Consider the following 22,405-nt stretch of genomic DNA (forward strand, 5'->3'; position numbering starts at 1 on the left):
ACTGGGCGGCCAACTCCAACCTCATTTCCTCCTATTGAGAAGAGGGAGTCACGCCGATGGCCTCTAAGGCCCCTTAATGAAGAGCTCTCATCTGTAGCGGGAATGAGCGAATGAAGACTTAATTCCCACTCAACTCTCCACAATAAAAATTGTCACTTGTTTGTAATTATCTGCTGTATTCAGGGTGTACTGATTTGGCTGGGTTGCAGAAGAAATCCAGCATCAAATGCATTCTGGTGTCTCATTTAACACTCACATTACAAAAGGATAGCAAGCACTCCGGTAGGTATAGTATGAGCAAAAGGCCATGTAGGTAGGAGCATGTTCAGGAAACATGGTGTAGCCAACTTGAGGTATTATAGTTTATACCAAGAAGAGTGGCACATAATGCTGGGGAGCTGGGTTGGATTCTTGGCTGGGGTAATGAAGAGTAGCAGGGCTTGAGTTCAACATGCTTTTCCCACCCTCCAACCTCCTTCCCAAAACACACACACAACCAGAATTCAAATTTGCATCATAAATTTTATTCCCGATGCGGGACAGATTCCTTCCACCTCCAAAATGAATCACATGCTGCCCTGGAGAGGTCTAGGAGATTCTCCCACCATCTCCAGGGAAGGAGTAAGAAAGGCAGGTACTGGTGACAAGGAAGGCTTTGCAAACTACTTATCCACGCCTTCTCAACAGAGGATAGCTGCTCCCCACTATTAGTTCTCTCATCCCCTTATTCTTTAAAAAAAAAAAAAAAAAGTGCCTTCACTATTAAAAAAAACCCACAACACCTAAAGTATGGGGGGAGGGGTCCTGGGCTGGGACATGAGGTCAAGGTTCGCCAACTGAAGAGGGAAGGGGAGCAGAAGAGCCATCACTGTTTCTGCTGCAAGGCCTCCTTCCTTGCTGCGTCCTGTAGCAACTGCGTGTCGACCTCATCTGCTGGCAACTGCACATAGCGGACCACTGAGCCCCGGATGAAGCAGTTCTTCACTGATAACTAGACAAAGTTAGGCAAATGTGAAAACACCCTTAAAAATGTTCTTTCCCTACCCAGGGGCCTCCTGCTTTTAGAGGTGTTTCCTCTTTTCCACCATCCCCAAACTCACCATGTGAGGGTATTTCTCAGGGTCTGTGACACTAATGTCAGTTAATTTGATGTTGAGATACTAAAAAAAGATGAACACCATCATTAGCCCTAGAGACAAGATCCAAGTACCCAGCCCTTAAGCTCCACCCCCTCCTTCCCTAAGGCTGGATTCTGGTCTCTTGCTCTGTCTCACCTGATCCACAGAATGGAGGGTTCCACAGATGCTGTCAGGGGCAGAGGGAAGGAAGAACCAAGTTAGTTTACACCAAAGTCAACACAGAGGTGACTTCAGAACTAAGAACACGCTTGGGGGAAGTCAAGGACTTGAGGAAGCCAGAATAGGTGGAACCAAAAGGGGGCATTCCTAAGCTCTAGAGTAGGAAAGACAGTGCTTCAAGAGCGCTGTTATTTTAGACTGCACATCTCCTCTCTCTAAACAAGGGGTGTCCAAACTTTTTTCAACGGTTTTCACCAAGGGCCATATGCGGTAAAATACACAAACAGCCGGGCCACTCACTCGAGGAGAAGTACGTATTGCCTCACCTGGTTTATTTAAGTAAACAATATATTTTTGGAATTTGCTGCTGGCCAATAAACAATGGATCATGGGCCAATAAACAATGGATCGTGGGCCGCAGTTTGGACACCCCTGCTCTAAACCAACCCACCCTTAATAGCTACCATTAAAAAACTGTTATGGGCAGCCAGGTGGTTAGTTGGTTAGAGCGCAAGCTCTCAAATACAAGGTTGGCAGTTCCCGGCATGGGATGGTGGGCCGCTCCCTGAAACTAAAGATTGAAAATGGCAACTGGACTTGGAGCTGAGCTGCACCCTCCACAACTAGATTGAAGGACAATGACTTGGAGCTGATGGGCCCTGGAGAAACACACTGTTCCCCAATAGTCCCCAATAAAAACATTAAAAAAAACAAAAAACTGTTATGCACTAGACTTGTATTTCACCTATATTCTGCATAGACATTTGTAATTTTTATAGCCACTTTATACTCTTATAGCTACTTTACAAAGTAGCTATTACCATCCAGGGGCTCAGAGAGGTTGTGTTACCTGCCCAAGCTTAAAACAAATAAACAGGGACTCAGTCCACATTTGTCTGACCCCCAGAACCACTGACTATTTTCAAATATTTATTGCTTTGGAACCAGAGCCCCATCTGTAAAATAAAGTAGCTAGCATTGTTCTTGATGATGAAGGCATAAGGGACATTGTATCCCTTCCTGGATCCTTGAGACCCTGAAATATTGAGCAATGTTATCAAAACACCAGTGCTCCAAGCCCTGCTACCTCTCTTCCCCAACTCTTTAATTTCTGTCAGTGGCTTCACCACTGTCTCACAACCTCAAATTCCATGAGTGTTCTCTACCCTCCATGCCCCATGAATCCCCAGTTTGCTGATGCCTTTCTAATATTTCTATAATTGTCTTTCCAGTTTTGACTTCTACAAACCAAGGTCTTATTACTTTACATCTCAATCCAGGCCACCCTCCAACCTGGTCACCCTCATCCTAACCGTCCTGCATGTCTTCACCAGATTCGAAGTTCCTTAGAACCATGATTCTCAAACACTGATGTGTGTTCAAAGGTTTCAGGAGTCCATGGCAAGACGACATATCAATACATGCTAGTATAGTGTGTGTGGAGTGTATATTTAGTGTGCTAAAGGTTGTCAGTTTTTTTCCTAAAAATAACTTTTTAATTGGTCTTATTTTTTTCTTTTGGTATTAAAAATTTTTAATGAAATTATTATAATAAATGGCAGTTTTTTGTAAATGTCTTATCTTGAAGAAAATAAAGTTGGCAATTCTCTATTGGACCCTAATTTTCCTAAAATTCTAAGTCTTTGAAATCCAGTGTCTGAGACCTACTGCCTCAGTAGTAGTTTCACCATATCCCTGGCTGCTGAAAAGCCTTTGACAGCACCTTACCATCATCTGCAGCAGTAAAATAACTTTCAGGAATTGCATAAGGTGGCATTATCTCATTCATGAATATTTGGCACAAAAATGGTCTGACAACAAGCCTGAAAGAAAGAGCTCTTCTCTCACCCAATGGACTCCCTTCAAATCATACAGTCCTTGCTTTAGGACCTGAAGCTAAAACGTAACAGTTGTTTTTGCAATGTGGAAGGCCCAGGAAGGAGGAAAGAAGGAAATAAAAAACATGTCATCTCAGAGAATTGCATAGGGTTGGTTTTGGCTTCCATACTTGTCTCTCTATATGGCCCGAATCTATGTGTCATCAATACCATATGCGTTGCCAGTGTCATAAATGGAAATCTCTGATCCAAAGAGCAAGTCCCTCTCTTCACCATTCTCTGCCATGTCAAAGTTTCTTCCACTAAGAAGTTATTGCACATAGAAATGTGGAAAACACTGTTGATTCAAACTTTCTAAAGGGCAATCAGGTAATAGATATCAGTATTTTAAATGTACATCTCATTTGAAGGATTTTTTTCTAAAGAATTGGAAACAGCTTAAGTGTCTAACAGCAAGGCCTTGGTTAAATTAGTTCCAGCCAGCTAATAAAGATGCTATTCAGACATAAGAATATTAAAGATCAACTTTATTGACATGGAAAATATCTACAACATCTGTTAAGTGAAAAGAAAGTTTCACAACTGCATAGAGAATATAATCTTGTTTTTAACTTAAAAAAAAAAAGCCAGACAGAAATGGATTTCAGTTCTGGCTGTGTCACTGACTAGTTGCACAGACTTGAGCAAGTTTCTTAACCTATATAAGCTTGTTTCCTCATATATAACACAGCAACAATAGTATATGTCGTATCAGGGTGTTATGAGAATTAAATGAGTTAATACATGTATTCAGAATAGCGCTGGGTCAGTAGAGGGTTCTCAAACATTAGTTACTTTTCTTCCTTTCAGCACACATTTGTTAAGCTCCTACTACATACCAGGCCTCTGTTAGACATCAGGTACACAATGGTGAGCTTAAACATGGTCCTGGCCCTGTAGGGAGGACAGGCCACAAACAGTAAATGTATTTCTCTGAAATCACATTTTGAGAAGCACCTACTAGGGAGAAAATAAGACTCTACGACAGAGGGGTCTATTGGCTAGAAGGACCAGGAAAAGTCTCTCCAAAGATACAGCATTTTAATCCAAGTCCTGAAAGACGGTTAGGAGTAAGGGAGGTAAACGCGGTAAAGACAGAAGGGACCGCATTGGTCTTCTGTTTTATCTTTTATATTTTCTTTAACAAAAGGATTATGCCACATATACTATTCTGCAACAGCTTTCCATATCAATACATCTCATTCCTGTATGACAGCTGTATAATATGGAAGTACCACAATTTCATTAACTCACTCCCTATTGATAGCTATTTGTTTTCAATTTTTGGCTACTGCAAATAAAACTACAAACATCTGTAGATACATCTCTACTTGTGGAACTGATTCTTACATTTCTAGAGGCTGGGTCAAAGGAGTATTAATTTAATTAGAAAAAATAAAAGTATATTTTGTAAAAAATGTTACTGATGCCTAGGCCCTCTGACCTCTCTGTACTTACTCTTCATATATATATTTCTTTGTATTGCTTTCCAACACAAAATACAACTCCCCAGTTAATCTGTCAGCTTAAGGCAGAAGTCATTTATTTCTTCTGTATCTCTCCTACCTTGCTCAGCTCTCAAATAATACTTGTCAAATTAAAGTGGTTCCACTCCCCCTTCAGACATGTTGGAAGAAGTACCTACCTCAGGTCATTCTTGAGTTCCACGACCACATCCTTGCCCACAAGGGACTTGAAAAAGGAATAGAAGAGCTATTGGGTGAGAGAGGGGAAAACCATCATATGAGAAGGGACATGGTAGGAAGGAGTGTCTTTCTGGCACTATTACCAAATACGGGTACTGGGATTCCTGCCACATCTCTGGCAGTTCTCAAAACTTCACACAGAAGAATACTTGGTGACAGGGATGACCGGCTGGAGCCCAAATGATTCTGCATATTTCACTGAGCCCGACATAAAGTCACGAAAAGGCTCTGCCCTGCACCCCTTAGGCTCTCTACTCATCTCTCAATCTGTTACCCGGAATGATATTGTACCTCGGCTCTGTCTTTTTGAAAGAAAGATTTCAGTCAAGAGGCACAGTTTGTGCAGCACAGCACAGCAAGAAGTTTATTAGTAAAACCGAGTACACTCCGAGACATGGAGCAGGCAGACCCAAGAGGGGGAAGCAGTCTCTCCTTACAATGTGTGAGGGTTTTTATCTCTATGGGTAGAATCATCTTCCCCTCCCTCTCTGTCATCTTTCTCTGCTAAGGTGTCCCGTCCTCCCCTCTGGTTCTCAAGCTTGTAACCTATTAATTTCCCATGATTTATTTATCTCATTAAAAATGGTCGTGAAGCAGGATGTACATTCTGATTAAGTGCGATGATTTCTTTCTCTCCAGCATTTTTCCTTCTTCTAACGACATATCGTGCTCTCAATATCCTGCTGAGTACGCAAGGTGTTTGTGCCCCAAGTGAGAGCAGCTGCAAGGCGCCTCCTAACCGGGGCAGTTCCCTTTTTCTCCTGCTCATTTCTACCTTTCTTCCTACCCTATCAAATGCACCACCTTTCCTGGGGTCCTTGCCCACTTCTCCCAGGGAACTGTAGAATGTACATCCCCCTTTTCCACTTCCCCCGCCAAACTCCAGAAGCCTAGTCTCCATCAGGGAAATGCTCCTTGAGGAGCATTTTTCCCTCTCCCGCTGTCCCTGCCAACTCTCCCTCGGTTTTTTCCGCCCTTATAAGAGAAAAAGAAAAAAACCCATGTATTCCCAGGTGTCTCCTCAAAGAACTTGAGGCGCAGGAACTAAGGACGAAGGGAAGCCCGAGACCCAACTCCAGCGAAGAGGGACAAAGCCGGGACCCCCATCCCCACCGTCCAACCCGCCCGTGCTCCCCGAGGGCGCCCTCTTGTGACGTCACGGTACTTACCATGGTGCCGGTGCAGCGCGCTGTCCTGAGGGCCGAGAAGGCGAGGGCCTGCTGCCGCGGAGCGTGAGCCCGCGCGGGGGACGGGGCGAGGTGGGAAGCACCGCCGAAGCTCAGAGTATCGAAGGACAGCGCACCGCGGGCCCCGGGCTCGGGAGAGCGCGCGTGGTAGAGAGGAGCGCGCGCTGATGTCGGGGAAGGGGCGGGGCTTCCTGCCCCCCGACTTCCTCCCGGAGCTGCTGGCTCCACGCGCAGGCGCGGCCCCAGTTGATGCCTAAGGGTCGAAGAGACTCCTCACCTTTCGGAGGTTTTGTTCTTTTCTATGACAGTGCAGTCCCCAGCATGATTTGCTCACAACCTACAGACACTTGCTATTGAAAACTGTTGGGGAGTTTGTGAAACCTCATTATGATTTCTACCCTTTTCTATGTATGTTACACTTCCTTAAAAAGTAAAAAACAAAAAAAGAAAAACGTTGAGTCGCGGAGATCAGGAGCCTGAGCACAAATCTTGATTTTATCAAAAGTTCCCTCCCAATAAATATATTTCTCCCAAGGACCTACCCTCAGTCCACATTTCTTACACACTTTTGCCTAGGGCTGTCCTGTGAAGGACTGAGTAAAACCAAACGGAGACTGGCTCAAGGATAGAAATAGCCATTCTACCGTGTTTCCCCGAAAATAAGACCTAGCCAGACCATCAGCTCTAATGCATTTTTATTTGACTTATAGTAAAATAAGACTGGGTCTTATATTAACTGTAGCTCCAAAAAACGCATTAGAGCTGATGGTCTGGGTCTAGCTAGATCTTATTTTCAGGGAAACACGGTAATATTTCATATCCAAATATGGCCCCTCAAATACAGTGTCAACAAATGCAGTTACACATGCTTCTATTCTCATGTCCCCAAGATTTTTATAAATATACTATAATACAATTGGTGAAAACAGTTTTTCAAGAAATAAGTCAGTACTAAATCGTCCACTTCTCATCTTGCACAAAACTACCCATTTGTCAGGAGTTTGTTGTAGAAATGTTTTCTGCATGTCAAGGATGTAATAGTGGACCCTGTGAGTGCACAGATGCTGGATCTCCTAGACCTCACCTATAGGCGACATCAGGACATCAAGCAGAAGTTTGTACCCCCAGCACTTAAGCACCTAAACTGGCCTATCACTGAATATAAGCAGTAATTACATGAGGCAACTGCTCTAGCTGGAGCTAAAAGTGCCTGATGATCCAAAGTTATTTTCCTGCTTGAATCAAGTAATTCATGAAAATTTAAATACTTTGCCCTTACCAGCTAAATCATTCACAATTGGCTCACAATGAAACCACACAATCTCTCTCCATGAACTTTCCTTTTCCTTACTTTTCAAGATACACTCCCAGTTTAAAAATGCAAGAAGTAATTTGCTTTAGGAACAAATTTACTGAGTGGCAACCATCCACACAGGAAGAAATTGGGGAGGCTGGAAATAAATTACAGACATTCAAATTCGTCATACGGTTCAAAGAGGCGCCTAGATTTCCTAAGAGTCTCATTCTAGAGTCAAAAACAGGACACTGAAGTATGAAAAGATGGCACACGAGACTCCTCCACCAAAATCCCAAAATGATGTTTAGGTTCAGGTCCAGTCAATTCAAAAATCATAATGTCTGAAGATGAGGGGAACAAATTTCACCTTCCGGGCACCCTAGAACCCTCCAGCTCCAGATAAGATTAATCTACTTCTTCAATGGTGGGGCCTGTGGCAGCCTGTCCAGGCATATACCCTGTTCCACGGGCAGGCCCAGAGTATCCTTCCTGGTAGAGTTTTGTGATGACTGGGTTACACACTTGCTCCAATTCCTTTCTCTTATGATCAAACTCATCTTTCTCAGCCAGTTGATTGGTCTCCAGCCACGAAAGGACCTCACTGCATTTATCCAGTATTTTCTTTTTATCAGTCTCACTAATCTTACCCTTTAAACCTTCATCACTCACAGCACTCTTCATGTTAAAAGCATAGGATTCTAAGGCATTTTTTGCAGCAATTTTCTCTCTCTGAACTTCGTCTTCAGCTTTATAGTTCTCAGCATCCAAAACCATGCGCTCGATCTCCTCCTTGCTCAGGCGGCCCTTGTCGTTGGTGATGGTGATCTTGTTGGCCTTGCCCGTGCTCTTGTCCATGGCCGTGACGTTCAGGATGCCATTGGCGTCGATGTCAAAGGTCACCTCGATCTGGGGCACGCCCCTGGGGGCCGGTGGGATGCCACTCAGGTCGAAGCGCCCCAGCAGGTTGTTGTCCTTGGTCATGGCCCGCTCGCCCTCGTACACCTGGATCAGCACCCCGGGCTGGTTGTCTGAGTAGGTGGTGAAGATCTGCGTCTGCTTGGTGGGGATGGTGGAGTTGCGCTTGATCAGGGCGGTCATCACGCCGCCGGCCGTCTCCAGCCCCAGCGACAGGGGAGCCACGTCCAGCAGCAGCAGGTCCTGTACCTTTTCAGACTTGTCCCCCATCAGGATGGCTGCCTGTACTGCAGCCCCGTAGGCCACTGCCTCATCAGGGTTGATGCTCTTGTTAAGTTCTCGGCCATTAAAGTAGTCCTGCAGCAGCCTCTGAACCTTAGGTATGCGGGTGGAACCCCCCACTAAAACCATGTCATGGATTTTAGCCTTATCCATCTTGGCGTCCCGAAGAGCCTTCTCGACAGGCTCCAGAGTGCCCCTAAACAGGTCTGCACACAACTCTTCAAACCGGGCTCTGGTAATAGATGTGTAGAAGTCAATTCCTTCATAAAGTGAATCAATTTCCAGGTTGGCCTGCGTGCTGGACGACAGGGTCCTCTTGGCCCTCTCGCAGGCGGTGCGCAGCCGCCTCACAGCTCGCTTGTTCTCGCTGATGTCCTTCTTGTGCTTCCTCTTGAACTCCTCCACGAAGTGGCTCACCAGCCTGTTGTCAAAGTCCTCCCCTCCCAGGTGGGTGTCCCCAGCTGTGGCCTTTACCTCAAAAATCCCATCATCTATGGTCAGGATGGAAACATCAAATGTGCCTCCACCCAGATCAAAGATCAGGACATGTCGCTCTCCCTGACCTGCTTTATCTAAACCATAGGCAATGGCAGCAGCTGTGGGTTCGTTGATAATTCTTAGCACATTAAGACCCGCAATTACACCTGCATCCTTGGTGGCCTGGCGTTGAGAGTCATTGAAATAGGCTGGCACAGTGATCACAGCATTGGTGACAGGGTGGCCCAAGAAAGCCTCAGCAGTCTCCTTCATCTTAGTCAGTACCATAGAAGAGATTTCCTCAGGGTAGAAAGCTTTTTTCTCTCCTTTGTAGGACACCAATACCTTCGGCTTACCTCCTTCGTTGACTACTTGAAAAGGCCAAAGTTTCATATCTGATTGCACTACAGGATCATTAAATTTTCTGCCAATCAGGCGTTTGGCATCAAAGACAGTGTTCTGGGGATTCATGGCCACCTGGTTCTTGGCCGCATCCCCGATGAGCCGCTCGGTGTCGGTGAAGGCCACGTAGCTGGGGGTGGTGCGGTTGCCCTGGTCGTTGGCGATGATCTCCACCTTGCCGTGCTGGAACACCCCCACGCACGAGTAGGTGGTGCCCAGGTCGATGCCAATGGCTATTCCCTTGGCAGCAGCCATGTTTTTCCGAGGCCTATTGAGAAAAAAATGAGATAAAGTCTTGGCAGAGTAATTTTTATTTTATTATTACTTAAAACTTTAAAAAATTTATTTTAAGGGTGTTTTTCCAGGACCCATCAGCTTCAAGTCAAGCAGTTGTTTCAATCTAGTTGTGGAGGGCACAGCTCACACTGACCCATGTGGGCATCGAACCAGCAACCCTGGTGTTATAAACATCCCACTCTAACCAACTGATCTAATTGCTGCCCCTATTTTATTATTTTTAATCGTGGTAAAACATGAATAACATACAATTTACCATTTTAAGTGTACAGTTCACTAGTAAGTCCATTTACATTGTTGTCCAACCAATCTCCAGAACTCTTTATATTGCAAAACTGAAATTCTATGCCCATTAAACAACTCTCCGTTCCCCCCTCTCACCAGCCCCTGGAAACCACCACTCTACTATTTATGATTTCAACTACCCTGGGTAGCTCATATTAGTGGAATTACACACTGTTTTTCTTTTTGTGACGGGATTATTTCACTTAGCATAATATCAAAGCTCACCTATATTATAGTACGTGTCTAATTTTCCTTCCCTTTTAAGACTGAATAATATTCCAATGTGTATCCACATTTTATTCACTCATTCCCTCCATGGACACTTGGTCTGCTTGTACCTCATGGCTATTGTCAACAATGCTGCCATTGTTGACTTGGTGTACAAGTATCCTTGTGGTGTACAAGTATCTCTTCCTAGTAATGCTTCCATGGTTTTTCCACAGGTAGACAAAAGTAGTCTTAACCACCTGGAAGTGGGAAGGCAGTGGATGTAACTGTTTCAGTTCTCACAGCTCCTGACTCAAATGTCCTGTCCTATGTCTGTGATACTTTTTATTGTGACATTGTACCTGTCTCTTGCTGAACTAAGATTATTTTACCTTCTGGTCTCTGCACAAGCCAATCTCCACACTTGGATTAGCTGCCTTCTGGGGCTTCTTTACCTTCTATCAAGAATTTGGTGTACCAGAAGAATTTGGCTGCCAGAAATCCACTCAAGCCCTCACAAGTTTTCTCAGGTGAGGTGGTAGGCTCCAGGCAGTCTCTTTGTCTAACCTACCCAATAAAATCCTGTTATGTGGAGACAGTAAGAGATCGGCTGCTCCACCTCTTTCCAATCCCATCCACCTTGAAGTCCTCAAATAATCCCACTTCACTGATTAGGCAACACTCCATACCTCAAACTTGAACTAGAGATCCTTGCAGCACTTTCTCAAACTAGGACCTGCCAGTCTTGCCTATTCCCACACCACTGTAATCAACCCTCCAGATTCACCTATTCTCCCGCCGTCTTCGTTCCAGTTTGGTAACGTTGTCGGTGGGGATCCCTCAACATCCACACAGCGCAACCGGTATCCCCCCCACCCCCCACCCGCCCGTCCTACAACTTTGAGCCGGCCCCTGTGCTTGCATCCAGATTCCACACTGGCCGTGAGGTCAGAGGCTGCATTTCCATTGTAACGCGACTAAGGGAACCGGCGTCACCACCGTCGCCCCCGCCCCCTTCCTAGCTTCACCAGGAGAGCGACCGCGTACGCGCGGACCAAAGGCCCCTCCCACCCCCACATCCGCCCGACCCTCCCCCGCGCAGCAAGTTCCAGCAAAACCCCGAGAGTACTGGAAGGGGCGGCACCCAGGACTCTGATTGGCCCGAGGCGGCCTGGGGGGCAGGACGCAAGGAGAACCCGCTGGAAGGTTCCGGGCCAGGCGTCCCCGCCGAGCTCGGTGATTGGGTGGAGCGCGGAGAGGGGGGGGGTCGAGGAGGAATTACAAATGCAGAGCCGCGGGCCGCGGAGAAGCAGCGAGCCTGTGGAGAGGAGGTGCTTCTCGCGGCGTTGTCCCGGGTGCCTGAGCGCGGCTCCCACAGACCCAGTGCCTCCGCGGACGAGCCCCTGCGTGTCGGGCTTTCGGTTTCCGGCCTCGGAGAGTACCGAGCTTCTGGTCGCGGACCCCGGCCACCGTTGACCAGGCCCGAACCTCAGCGCGGCGCGAGAGAGCGGGACACCGGCATGGCGAAAAGCACGGCCATCGGCATCGACCTGGGCACCACCTACTCGTGCGTGGGGGTGTTCCAGCACGGCAAGGTGGAGATCATCGCCAACGACCAGGGCAACCGCACCACCCCCAGCTACGTGGCCTTCACCGACACCGAGCGGCTCATCGGGGATGCGGCCAAGAACCAGGTGGCGCTGAACCCGCAGAACACCGTGTTCGACGCCAAGCGGCTGATCGGCCGCAAGTTCGGCGACCCGGTGGTGCAGTCGGACATGAAGCACTGGCCTTTCCAGGTGATCAGCGACGGCGACAAGCCCAAGGTGCAGGTGAGCTACAAGGGGGAGACCAAGGCGTTCTACCCCGAGGAGATCTCGTCCATGGTGCTGACCAAGATGAAGGAGATCGCCGAGGCGTACCTGGGCTACCCGGTGACCAACGCGGTGGTCACCGTGCCGGCCTACTTCAACGACTCGCAGCGCCAGGCCACCAAGGATGCGGGGGTGATCGCGGGGCTGAACGTGCTGAGGATCATCAACGAGCCCACGGCGGCCGCCATCGCCTACGGCCTGGACCGGACGGGCAAGGGGGAGCGCAACGTGCTCATCTTCGACCTGGGCGGGGGCACCTTCGACGTGTCCATCCTGACGATCGACGACGGCATCTTCGAGGTGAAGGCCACCGCCGGGGACACCCACCTGGGAGGGGAGGACTTTGACAACAGGCTGGTGAGCCACTTCGTGGAGGAGTTCAAGAGGAAGCACAAGAAGGACATCAGCCAGAACAAGCGAGCCGTGAGGCGGCTGCGCACCGCCTGCGAGAGGGCCAAGAGGACCCTGTCGTCCAGCACGCAGGCCAGCCTGGAGATCGACTCCCTGTTCGAGGGCATCGACTTCTACACGTCCATCACCAGGGCCCGGTTCGAGGAGCTGTGCTCGGACCTGTTCCGTGGCACCCTGGAGCCGGTGGAGAAGGCCCTGCGTGACGCCAAGCTGGACAAGGCCCAGATCCACGACCTGGTCCTGGTGGGGGGCTCCACCCGCATCCCCAAGGTGCAGAAGCTGCTGCAGGACTTCTTCAACGGGCGCGACCTCAACAAGAGCATCAACCCGGACGAAGCGGTAGCCTACGGGGCGGCGGTGCAGGCAGCCATCCTGATGGGGGACAAGTCTGAGAACGTGCAGGACCTGCTGCTGCTGGACGTGGCTCCCCTGTCGCTGGGGCTGGAGACGGCCGGCGGCGTGATGACCGCCCTGATCAAGCGCAACTCCACCATCCCCACCAAGCAGACGCAGATCTTCACCACCTACTCGGACAACCAGCCCGGGGTGCTGATCCAGGTGTACGAGGGCGAGCGGGCCATGACCAAGGACAACAACCTGCTGGGGCGCTTCGACCTGAGTGGCATCCCACCGGCCCCCAGGGGCGTGCCCCAGATCGAGGTGACCTTTGACATCGACGCCAATGGCATCCTGAACGTCACGGCCATGGACAAGAGCACCGGCAAGGCCAACAAGATCACCATCACCAACGACAAGGGCCGCCTGAGCAAGGAGGAGATCGAGCGCATGGTGCAGGACGCGGAGAAGTACAAAGCCGAGGACGAGGTCCAGCGCGAGAGGGTGGCTGCCAAGAACGCCTTGGAGTCCTACGCCTTCAACATGAAGAGCGCTGTGGAGGATGAGGGGCTCAAGGGCAAGATCAGCGAGGCGGACAGGAAGAAGGTGCTGGACAAGTGCCAGGAGGTGATTTCCTGGCTGGACGCCAACACCCTAGCGGAGAAGGAGGAGTTTGAGCACAAGAGGAAGGAGCTGGAGCAGGTGTGTAACCCCATCATCAGCGGACTGTACCAGGGGGCGGGTGGCCCCGGGGCCGGTGGCTTTGGGGCCCAGGCCCCCAAGGGGGGCTCTGGGTCAGGCCCCACCATTGAGGAGGTCGATTAGGAGGCCTTTCCCAGATTGCTCACGTTTGTTGTGGAGACAGATGAGATTGTGCGATATTTGCCTCTCATCTGCTCTCAACTTTGCAACTTGTTTGAGAAGTCAACCAGCGCGTTGGTGAGGTTGTGAATGTGCTTTTTTTTTATTCTTCAGTTGAGTTTATATTGCCATCTTTAGCCCTTTTTTAATTTTTTTTATTTTTTGTAATACTCATACCAACTCAGTCTTTTTTTTTTAACCAACTTCTACTTGAAAGAAAATAAACTCAAAAGAAGTCGAGTGATGTCGTGTCCGTCTCTGTTTCAGTTTGTGTTCCTCATGATGTCTAAGATGGAATGGTAATTTGCCTCTTAGGTACTGTAAGAGATCTGGGGAAGTAAGGCTATTACTGCATTGTGATCCCTTTCTCTTAGGCAAAGGGTATCCTTAGGACGTAAAAAAAATATCCTGCTTATTTGCAGTGGGTTGGGTTTGTCGGTCCAGAACAAGTAAGGGCCACTGGCATGGAGGCCTCAAGGTGGATGAGGGGGTCAAACCTTGTAAGGGTGGCCTCAAAAGGGACTTGGGGATGGGGATGTTCCTGGAGAAGCAGGCAAAAGAGAGGCAGTTAGATGGGAAGGTCATGGCTGTTCGTCTGTGTAAGTACACCCCATATACCAAAGCCCTGATACTTCATCGGGGTTCAACATGAAAGGGAAGGTGAGGCCTGACTTAGAAGTGAGGAGGTAGATGTGGGACGAGCACTGGCTTCCCGACGTTTGCACAAGCGTATTAGCGGCCCTGATCCCTACTTCTATTTTAAATGAGTGTTTGGCTCACGCCCCAGCTTATAGTTCTCATTTATGACAGGATGCTAAGATAGAAATGCCACCTTTAGAGCATTCGGGAAGTGCCCGCAGTGAGTGCCTTTGGGAGGTGTCATTGAGAGTTTGGTGCCCCAGCAGAAGGACCCCAATGTTATAGGGCTCTTATGTGCCAGGCACTGTCCTGGGGCCTTTTACGTGTTTATTAACCCTCATTCCACTACGCTGAGTTTAGGTAGTGTTTGACTTTCACAGGTGAACAAATGGGGAGCTTAAAAAGTACTGGCTTAAGTAAAATTACTTAAAGGTTGAAAATAAGCTCCAGTTCAGCAAAGATGTTGAACCTGGATTCCATGTCAGGTTTTACAGGTTTTTGCCATGCTGCCCAAGTCCACAAGGATTGTTTATGCATGCCTCCTTCTGGATTAAGTTTCTACCCTAGGTTTTACAGTCCGTACCACTTTTACCTTTACTCCGTTCAGTCCTAAACAGTTATGTCAGATAAGCAATAGGACTGATGACAAAGGTTTAGTCTTACCTGTTAATTTAAAACAGAGGGAAGGAAGCTGCAGCCCTGTACTGGGAAGACCTACTGCAGGCTTCCTTCCCTCGCCCTTCCTGCTGGCATCCTAGAAGTAATCTCCTCCACAGCCTGCTTGTTGGAAAAGGCCTAGCACAATCCCCAAAGCTTGGGGGAGTGAGCCCCTCTAAAACTCAATTGCATCTGGGGGTTACAAAGATGTTTTACAACTAAGTTGAGGTCATGGTTGCACAACGTTGTGAACGTACTGGGTACCACTGAATTGTACACTTTAAAATGGTTATTTTCTGCCCTGTGAATTTCACTTCAACAGCAAAAACAGTAAAAGGAAAAGTCTTCTATCAACATTCTATAAAAGCACTTGGTGAACTTATGTGTACCTCAAAGCCCACCAGCCCTTTCACTAAATACTTGGCTTTGAAGAAAATCCAGTATTCAGGAAATGGCGCATACAGGTAGACCTTGCCATGGAGAAGTTCCCAAATGGAGGTCTGAGACGCTTAGGCCTCCAGGGCAGCTTGTGAAAGCACACTTAACCAGCACGGTAGTTGAGCTGTAGCACTGTGGACTCTAGCCACCACATTAAATCAATGTTCCTGGGGATATGTATTTGCTACAGGACCCTTAGAGATGCAGGAGCATTTGTGACTGCCATGTGCAGATAATAGTGGCTCTTGGGGTAGGGAGGAAGTGGCAGGGGATGTGCAGGGTGGGTGGAACAGGGTGGAGATTGGCAAGGACCTCCCAATACCTTTGATGAGAGACAGAGCTTAGGAAAAGCTCCTGAAATAACCTTGGAGGAAATAAAGAGTTCCTATGGCTAGATCAGTCAAGGTTATTGAGTAGGTGTTTTATTAAGAAGTCAACATACAATGTTATTACCTGCATACCGTCGCACAGAGCACTTTGAAAATAACCACTTTGTAAGCTCAAGGAGGTCAGGCTGAGAGAATTGTGGAATTAGCGAAGAAAGTGAAGTGCCATCCCTGGAGGAAGCCATTTTTGGGTAGCAAAAGGAACTACTTTGGGGGAGCGGACGTGCCCAGAGGAAAAATTAGCTGTAGGTGGGGAAACAATTTTTAAAATGCGGTATCTAACCGGATTCCAATCTCACCTCCTATCTCCCCATGCCAGCCCTCAGAAGGCAGGCTGCTATGGTGAAGCGACTGTTACCGGTATCATAAGCATTCTGAACCCAAGATACTGCTTCACTGGTAACACATATACTTAGTCTTATTCCTGGTGTTGAACAGGGTTCTGTCCTCCAAGTTGCTGAAAAAGACAGCCAGTGTGAGAGACGTGGGTAGGGGCGTGGCTTTTGGTTAAAACACGAGACTGGGTTATTTCAGGTGAAGCAGACATTGGCAAGTCCTAAGGGCGGGGGGCGGCGGGGGGGACGAAACTTACGGTACGAATAACGGTAACTATCATCATCCTTCACTCTAATCGAGCACCCTAAATCAGTCCTCTGGGGTCACCCCTAAGGTATCCGGTGCAGTTCAGTGGGACACAGCAACCCCAACCAGCCGGTCGCCCTCTCCAAGCATCGCTCCTTAAAAAGACTCGGACAGCGGAGCAAGTTCCTGGCGCGGAGGTGCACCGGCGCCACCCGCCGGTCCCGGTAGGGACAAGTCAAGAACCAGAGGAGAGGGCACGACCCACGGGGAAGGAGTCGGGGGTCGGCCCACTCAGGTCGGGAAGACGAAGGAGTCCAGAAGAGCGAATCACTCCCCGGTGTCTTCAACCTGCTTACCCCTCCAAATGTCCCCACGGGAACTAGAGCCGGGCAGTGAGGCGGCGGGGGAGAGAAGTCGGCAGGCTCCCCCCGAGCCGTTGCGCGTTCCCAGCCCGCTGCGCGCTCGCCTGGGGCTGTGGGGACCTTCCCTTCTCGCTTCTGGTCACCCAATTCCTCCGGCTTAGTTGTATGAGTTACCAAAGTTTCCAGTGTTTGCGTCTGTTAGATTAAGAAATTCTAAAGGTCTCTCGATCTATTCTTCCTCCATTAACCCCGTTTTGAAAAAAACAATAGCAAAACAGCGGCACCGGGCAGGCACCTGCGCGGCCAGCTCCGCGGTGAGGCCCGGCGCTCGGCGCCCCCCCCGCCACCGAGTCTCGCCGGCTCAGCTCCTCCCCCTCCTTGGGGCGGTTCGGGCACTTTCTGGAGTTTTCTGGGCTCGGTGGCCGTGACTGACTGCTGGATTACTCCTCAACGAACAGACTCCTGCCCAAGTGTCCCTACCGCCCAAGCCTGCCCTAGAACACCAAGCTTAGTCACGGCTCTGCATTAAATTTCCGGAAGATTCTGTGAACCACGTACGCCTTCCATAGTAACACCTCTCGCTCCCTTCCCTTCCCCGCCCCCTCGTCCCCCAGTCCTTTCCCCTGTTTCCCACCCAGCAGCCTGGTGTGAAGGGAGTGGGAAGCCAGTCTGGGAGAAGCTGGAAGGTTGGGAGCTTGTGGGGATGTGGTTGCGAGAAGCAGCAGCAGGAGGGGAGTCCCTGGCTGGTCACGTGCCCCCACGGTGTCCCTAATGCGTGCACAGACTCGATACTCACTCTGCACTCCCTTCTTTTGTGGCCACTTTAGAGGACGAAAGGATGCTTGTGCGAGTGGGGGAGGAGTCCAAGACAGGGAGTACGAGGACCCGCAGGTTCAGTGTCTGGGTCTCTAACTAGCTGAGTGACCAGACCAAGCCGCGGAAGCTGCCTGAGCCTTTGCGCTCCTCTTTGAAAGTGAAACGGTTTGGCCCTAATGCCCCTGCCTAGACACCTTAAGATAGTTTCTACAATACGTGGAAAATGATGCCATCGTCCCCAGGCTTTTAAACACCTCAATAAGAATGATTGATTGAGAGATCAGACCTGAGAGTGTGGGACCCAAAGAAAATGGAGAAGGTAGCTACTTTTGAGCACTACTGTCACAGGCAGTGCACTAAGCGCATATAATCCTGTTAATACTTATGGCTAGCTTCCTATGACACTCTTAATTCTATTTTAGAGATAGACTTGTGTAAATTAGTTAACTTCCAAGTATCTCATCATTAAAAAAGAAAATTAAAAACAACAACCAAAAAAACCTCAGCATGGAAGTACAGTCCACATGCAAATCCACGTTTTCCTTTCGCAGGTGTTTTTTTCCATGCTGCTGGAAATCTGTAGGGTTCCCAAGTCATTGACGCCTTTGCCATTTGGTTGTTAATAATGCCTGGCTCTAGGCTTTGTGGAAGAAAAAGGGCCACACGCTAAACCTGACAAACTCAAGGGAGGCCCACATGGCAGGCCCTACAAACTCAGACTGAAATTAACCACACAGAAGGCCTGAACATAAAGATTTCTAACTAAAAGTGGGTCATAGTCTTTACTCACATCCTTGGCCTGTAACTTCCTTGACAAAGGTGAATCTTTACCTTAAGTGAGACTTGTCTATTGTCTTTTTGCATCTAAGATAACATACCCTTGGAATGTCAGAGTAATCCTCTTTTCCAGACCCTTCAGGGCACAACCCACCACACCAAAGCAGGAGACCACAGAACCCCTCATTGTTATCTTGTTCCTCGAACACCATCTCTAGGTGCTGTGCCAACTATTAACTACCGTGTACCCACCAATGTAAAGAAGTGTCTCTCCATTTTACTTTTGATCCAATCTCAGAGATTTCCCCAATTTGCTTTTTCCCACCGCCTTAATCTACCACCAATGGATTTCTTGTAATCCTCCTTAGGACTGCTCCTTTGATTCTAATGTAGAAAATAAATTGCAAAATTGCCATTCTCCACAGCATTTTCTTCATCTGTTAAGATTTTGCCTCCTGGCAATTGTTGTCAGTTCGGCTCAAATAAACTCTAATTAAACTTCTGTAGAGGTTTGGATTTTTCTTATGTTGACATTTACTTGGTACAGTTGGCAGTATTCCAAAGAAGCCCAGCCAGGACCACCCTGAGGACCTAGATTCTTATTTGGTGCTAGGTACCAGCAGGGGCCCATTGTACCCCACTGGCTCTCTTGCTTCGAATTGGGTGAACTTAGATGAGTTTTTCTTGGAATTCTGGACATCCCTGTTTTAAGGTAGGAGGCCCTGACTTTATTTGAGCTGTTTAAAAAAATCCTTGAGGTGGCATTAAAGGTTAAGCATGAGATAACCCAGGCTAAGGACAAGAGTTGAGATAACTTAGACAGGAGAAAAGAACAATAGTGGCTGGTTTTTTCATTTCTGCTTTTCACCTGCAATTGCTTACTGTGAGTCTGAACAAAACCTTTTGCTGGATAAATTAGAATTTGAACTTGTTCAGCTCCAAAGATAAGGGGCATTTACTCACTCCAGCTCAAATTTTGGGTATTCTTATGTGACTAAGAATCTATGTGGAGGGTGGCCAGATGGTTCAGTTGGTAGGAGCATGTGCTCTCAACCACAAGGTTGCCGGTTCAACTCCCACCGATAGTGGGCTGCGCCCCCTGCAACTAACAATAGTGACTGGACCTGGAGCTGAGCTGTGCCCTCCACAACTAAGATTGAAAGGACAACAACTTGAGTTGGATGGAGCTGATGAGTCCTTGGAAGAACACACTACTGTTCCCCAATAAAAAGTCCTGGAAATACACACTGTTCCCCAATAAAGTCCTGTTCCTCTTCCCCAATAAAATCTTTAAAAAAAAAAAAAAAAGAATCTATGTGGAGGTGTTTGAGGGTACTCCTCAAATGGCCAGTGACCCCACAGGGAATTCCAAAACAACTGTAATTAAATAATGGACTCGTCTGGGGACGTGCACATAAAGGCTGGTTACCTAGCGCTCCGAGTCCTCACGGTTGTACTAGACAGCCAGGGAGAGAAACTGAGATGGGGAGAGAAACCAACACATGTAAGAGAATTGAAGCTCAGGAGGTGACAGCCTTTTGGAGCTCAACCTATGAGCAGCACACTTCACTCCATGACACAATACCACTAGAAAATCGTTCAGATTCTGCAGATCTCAAAAGAAAACTAAAATGAATGTGGAAAATGGTGAAAAAATGGTTTTAAAAGATTATATGAGACGAAACTAGTCTTGAGACTGAACGTTTGTTATAGGACATTCCAATACAACTTTAGGCTTTTTTCAATACAGACATTGGCAAGATTAAGTCAGCCACTCCTATTAAAATAACTAATGATAATACTTTGCCTCTACCTAATATTTGCCAATGTCCTTTCAGTCCTGATGCACTAGCTGGAATTAGCCCATTATACAAGATTACGTTTTAAAAGGGGGGCCTTATAACTCCAAATGCAAGCCCCTGTAATTCTCCTATCCTTCCAACGAAGAAACCCAGTGGGAAAGGATGGAGATTTGCACAGGAACTCAGAGCTATAAATGAAAATAACCTGTGGTTCCAAATCCTAATGTTAGCTATTCCTGAATATACTGCCAATATTTTTCAGTGAGAGATTTATGTAGTACCTTTTCCAGCATTCCTGGGGCGGGGGGGGAAGGAATGACAGGAAATACCTCTTTGCTTTTCTACCTGGGAAGATCAGTTTACTCCGACAGTGATGTCTCAGGTGTACCCAGAGAGTCCCACCTACTTCTCTCAGATACTAAAAGCTGATCTGAATGTTGAATTTCCTAGAAATTCTACTCTAATCCAATATATAGATGATTTACCCTTATGCACTAAGATACATTAGATTCCCAAGAGAACACAATTTACCTATTACAATAGCTAGCCATAAAGAACATAGGGTCTCAAAGAACAAGCTTTGATTCTGTTTATCCCAGGTAAAATACCTTGGTTATCTAATATCTAAAGATAGGCTAGTAATGAACCCTGAAAGACTTCGAGGAATAATATCCTTTCCTGTTCCAAGAACAAAACCAGCTTAGAGGGTTCCTGGGTCTGACTGCATGCTGTCACAATTAGATTCCAAACTTTTCATTAAGGCCCAATCTATATATATCTTATTAAAATCAGATCAATCTGATCCAAGTCAGTGGAACTTCGAAGGGAAACCAGCTGAAGAAGCTCTAGAGTCTAGACAATTCAACTCAGTAGTTAAAGGGCTCCCTCCCTGCATGACAGCCATCTCTGCTACAGTTTTGTTATGCAAACCAACAGCAGAGAGTTATAGGCATTCCTTTATTTATGTTACTCATTCTGTTGAATCTCCACTGAACGCTCATCACATTCAACGCTTCTGTTGGTCGACTGGCTTCTTATGAAGCACTCTTGCTTTCTGTGCCTAATATTACTTTAAGTCGATGTAACAGTCTTAACCCAACAACTTTATTACCCTCTTTACAGGATGAAGACATGCACAATTGTGTGCTGCTTACTGACCACCTTCTTGATTCTAGGAATGGTTTACAGGAAACCTTATTGATACTGCTGACTCTTATCTGAAAGATGAACAGGGATATTACCAAGCTGGATATGCAATAACTTCCATGGTGAACATAAATTAAAGGTTCTTTTCTCATTTACCTGATTAAGAGCTGCCCAACAAGCTGAATTAATTGTTCTGACAGGAGCTTGTCAATGAGCCAACGATCAAATAGCCAGTATTTACACTGATAGTTGCTATAGCTTTGGTGTAGCTCACAACTTCGAAATGTTATAGACACAGTGAGGCTTCTTAACTTCCTCAGGGCAGCCCATAAAACATGGAAAACAGGTTGCAGAATTTAAATTAGATGTCATACAGCAACCGAAACAATTGGCAATTATCAAAATTCCAGGACATTCTAAAGCCACCACCATGGAAGCAAAGGAAAATAATTTACCTAATGCTGCAGTTAAACCAATATCAATAAGCAGCCAAATTATCCAGACCTGCGAATGTTTCTTCTCCCTATTAAATCATAAAAGATTCTCTTTTACAGTTCCAGTGGATAGCTACTGAAGAAAAGAGAATATGATAACGAAAAGGGGGAACCTTTGACCCAAACGGATATAGCTTAGACCTAATCTTACCTATAGGGGCTCAATGACCTATTTTTTTTAAATTAAATTTATTGGGGTGACAATTGTTAATAAAATTACATAGATTTCAGGTGTACAATTCTGTATTACATCATCTATAAATCCCATTGTGTGTTCATCACCCAGAGTCAGTTCTCCTTCCATCACCATATATTCGATCCCCCTTCCCTCATCTCCCACCCCCCGCCCCCCTTACCCTCTGGCAACCACTAAACTATTGTCTGTGTCTATGAGTTTCTGTTTCTCATTTGTTTGTCTTGTTCTTTTGTTGTTTTTGGTTTATATATCACATATCAGTGAAATCACATGGTTCTCTGCTTTTTCTGTCTGACTTGTTTCGCTCAGCATTACTCTCTCAAGATCCATCCATGTTGTCACAAACGTTCCTATATCATCTTTTCTTACCGCCGAATAGTATTCCATTGTGTATATAT

At 47.2% G+C, this 22,405-nt stretch overlaps 3 protein-coding genes across 4 annotated transcripts; 1 reads left to right on the forward strand and 2 right to left on the reverse strand.

Moving 5' to 3' along the window:
• Positions 1 to 502: 502 nt before the first annotated feature.
• Positions 503 to 6,275, reverse strand: LSM2 (LSM2 homolog, U6 small nuclear RNA and mRNA degradation associated). Its single transcript, XM_019715632.2, has 5 exons — positions 6,051 to 6,275; positions 4,821 to 4,888; positions 1,275 to 1,305; positions 1,101 to 1,160; positions 503 to 991 (listed from the first exon to the last, which is right to left on the reverse strand). Exons 1-5 carry the CDS (start codon positions 6,051 to 6,053, stop codon positions 866 to 868), a joined length of 288 nt encoding a protein of 95 aa, XP_019571191.1. The 5' UTR covers positions 6,054 to 6,275; the 3' UTR covers positions 503 to 865.
• Positions 6,276 to 7,459: 1,184 nt separating this feature from the next.
• On the reverse strand, positions 7,460 to 11,111 carry HSPA1L (heat shock protein family A (Hsp70) member 1 like). 2 transcript variants are annotated; one of them, XM_019715600.2, is made up of 2 exons: positions 11,018 to 11,111; positions 7,460 to 9,709 (listed from the first exon to the last, which is right to left on the reverse strand). In XM_019715600.2, exon 2 carries the CDS (start codon positions 9,694 to 9,696, stop codon positions 7,771 to 7,773), a length of 1,926 nt encoding a protein of 641 aa, XP_019571159.1. In that variant the 5' UTR covers positions 9,697 to 9,709; positions 11,018 to 11,111; the 3' UTR covers positions 7,460 to 7,770. The 2 variants fall into 2 exon arrangements, with proteins under 2 accessions (XP_019571159.1, XP_074188810.1); XM_074332709.1 differs by lacking the exon at positions 11,018 to 11,111 and adding an exon at positions 10,623 to 10,980.
• A 378-nt stretch (positions 11,112 to 11,489) lies between these two features.
• On the forward strand, positions 11,490 to 13,952 carry HSPA1A (heat shock protein family A (Hsp70) member 1A). Its single transcript, XM_074332711.1, has one exon. The coding sequence runs from the start codon at positions 11,751 to 11,753 to the stop codon at positions 13,674 to 13,676; it is 1,926 nt and encodes a 641-aa protein (XP_074188812.1). The 5' UTR covers positions 11,490 to 11,750; the 3' UTR covers positions 13,677 to 13,952.
• The last annotated feature ends 8,453 nt before the right edge of the window (positions 13,953 to 22,405 follow it).

Source organism: Rhinolophus sinicus, linkage group LG05 (assembly GCF_036562045.2).
Source record: "Rhinolophus sinicus isolate RSC01 linkage group LG05, ASM3656204v1, whole genome shotgun sequence".
Taxonomy (NCBI): domain Eukaryota; kingdom Metazoa; phylum Chordata; class Mammalia; order Chiroptera; family Rhinolophidae; genus Rhinolophus; species Rhinolophus sinicus.

What these genes read in the sequence shown, in the direction of transcription:
- HSPA1A (XM_074332711.1), top strand. Translation starts at nt 11,751, where the DNA reads ATGGCGAAAAGCACGGCCATCGGCATCGACCTGGGCACCACCTACTCG.
- LSM2 (XM_019715632.2), bottom strand. An exon ending in GAACTCAAGAATGACCTGAG is followed by an intron (nt 1,306 to 4,820) that starts GTAGGTACTTCT and finishes TGCCCCTGACAG; the next exon opens with CATCTGTGGAACCCTCCATT. An exon ending in CTGAGAAATACCCTCACATG is followed by an intron (nt 992 to 1,100) that starts GTGAGTTTGGGG and finishes AACTTTGTCTAG; the next exon opens with TTATCAGTGAAGAACTGCTT.
- HSPA1L (XM_019715600.2), bottom strand. Translation starts at nt 9,696, where the DNA reads ATGGCTGCTGCCAAGGGAATAGCCATTGGCATCGACCTGGGCACCACC.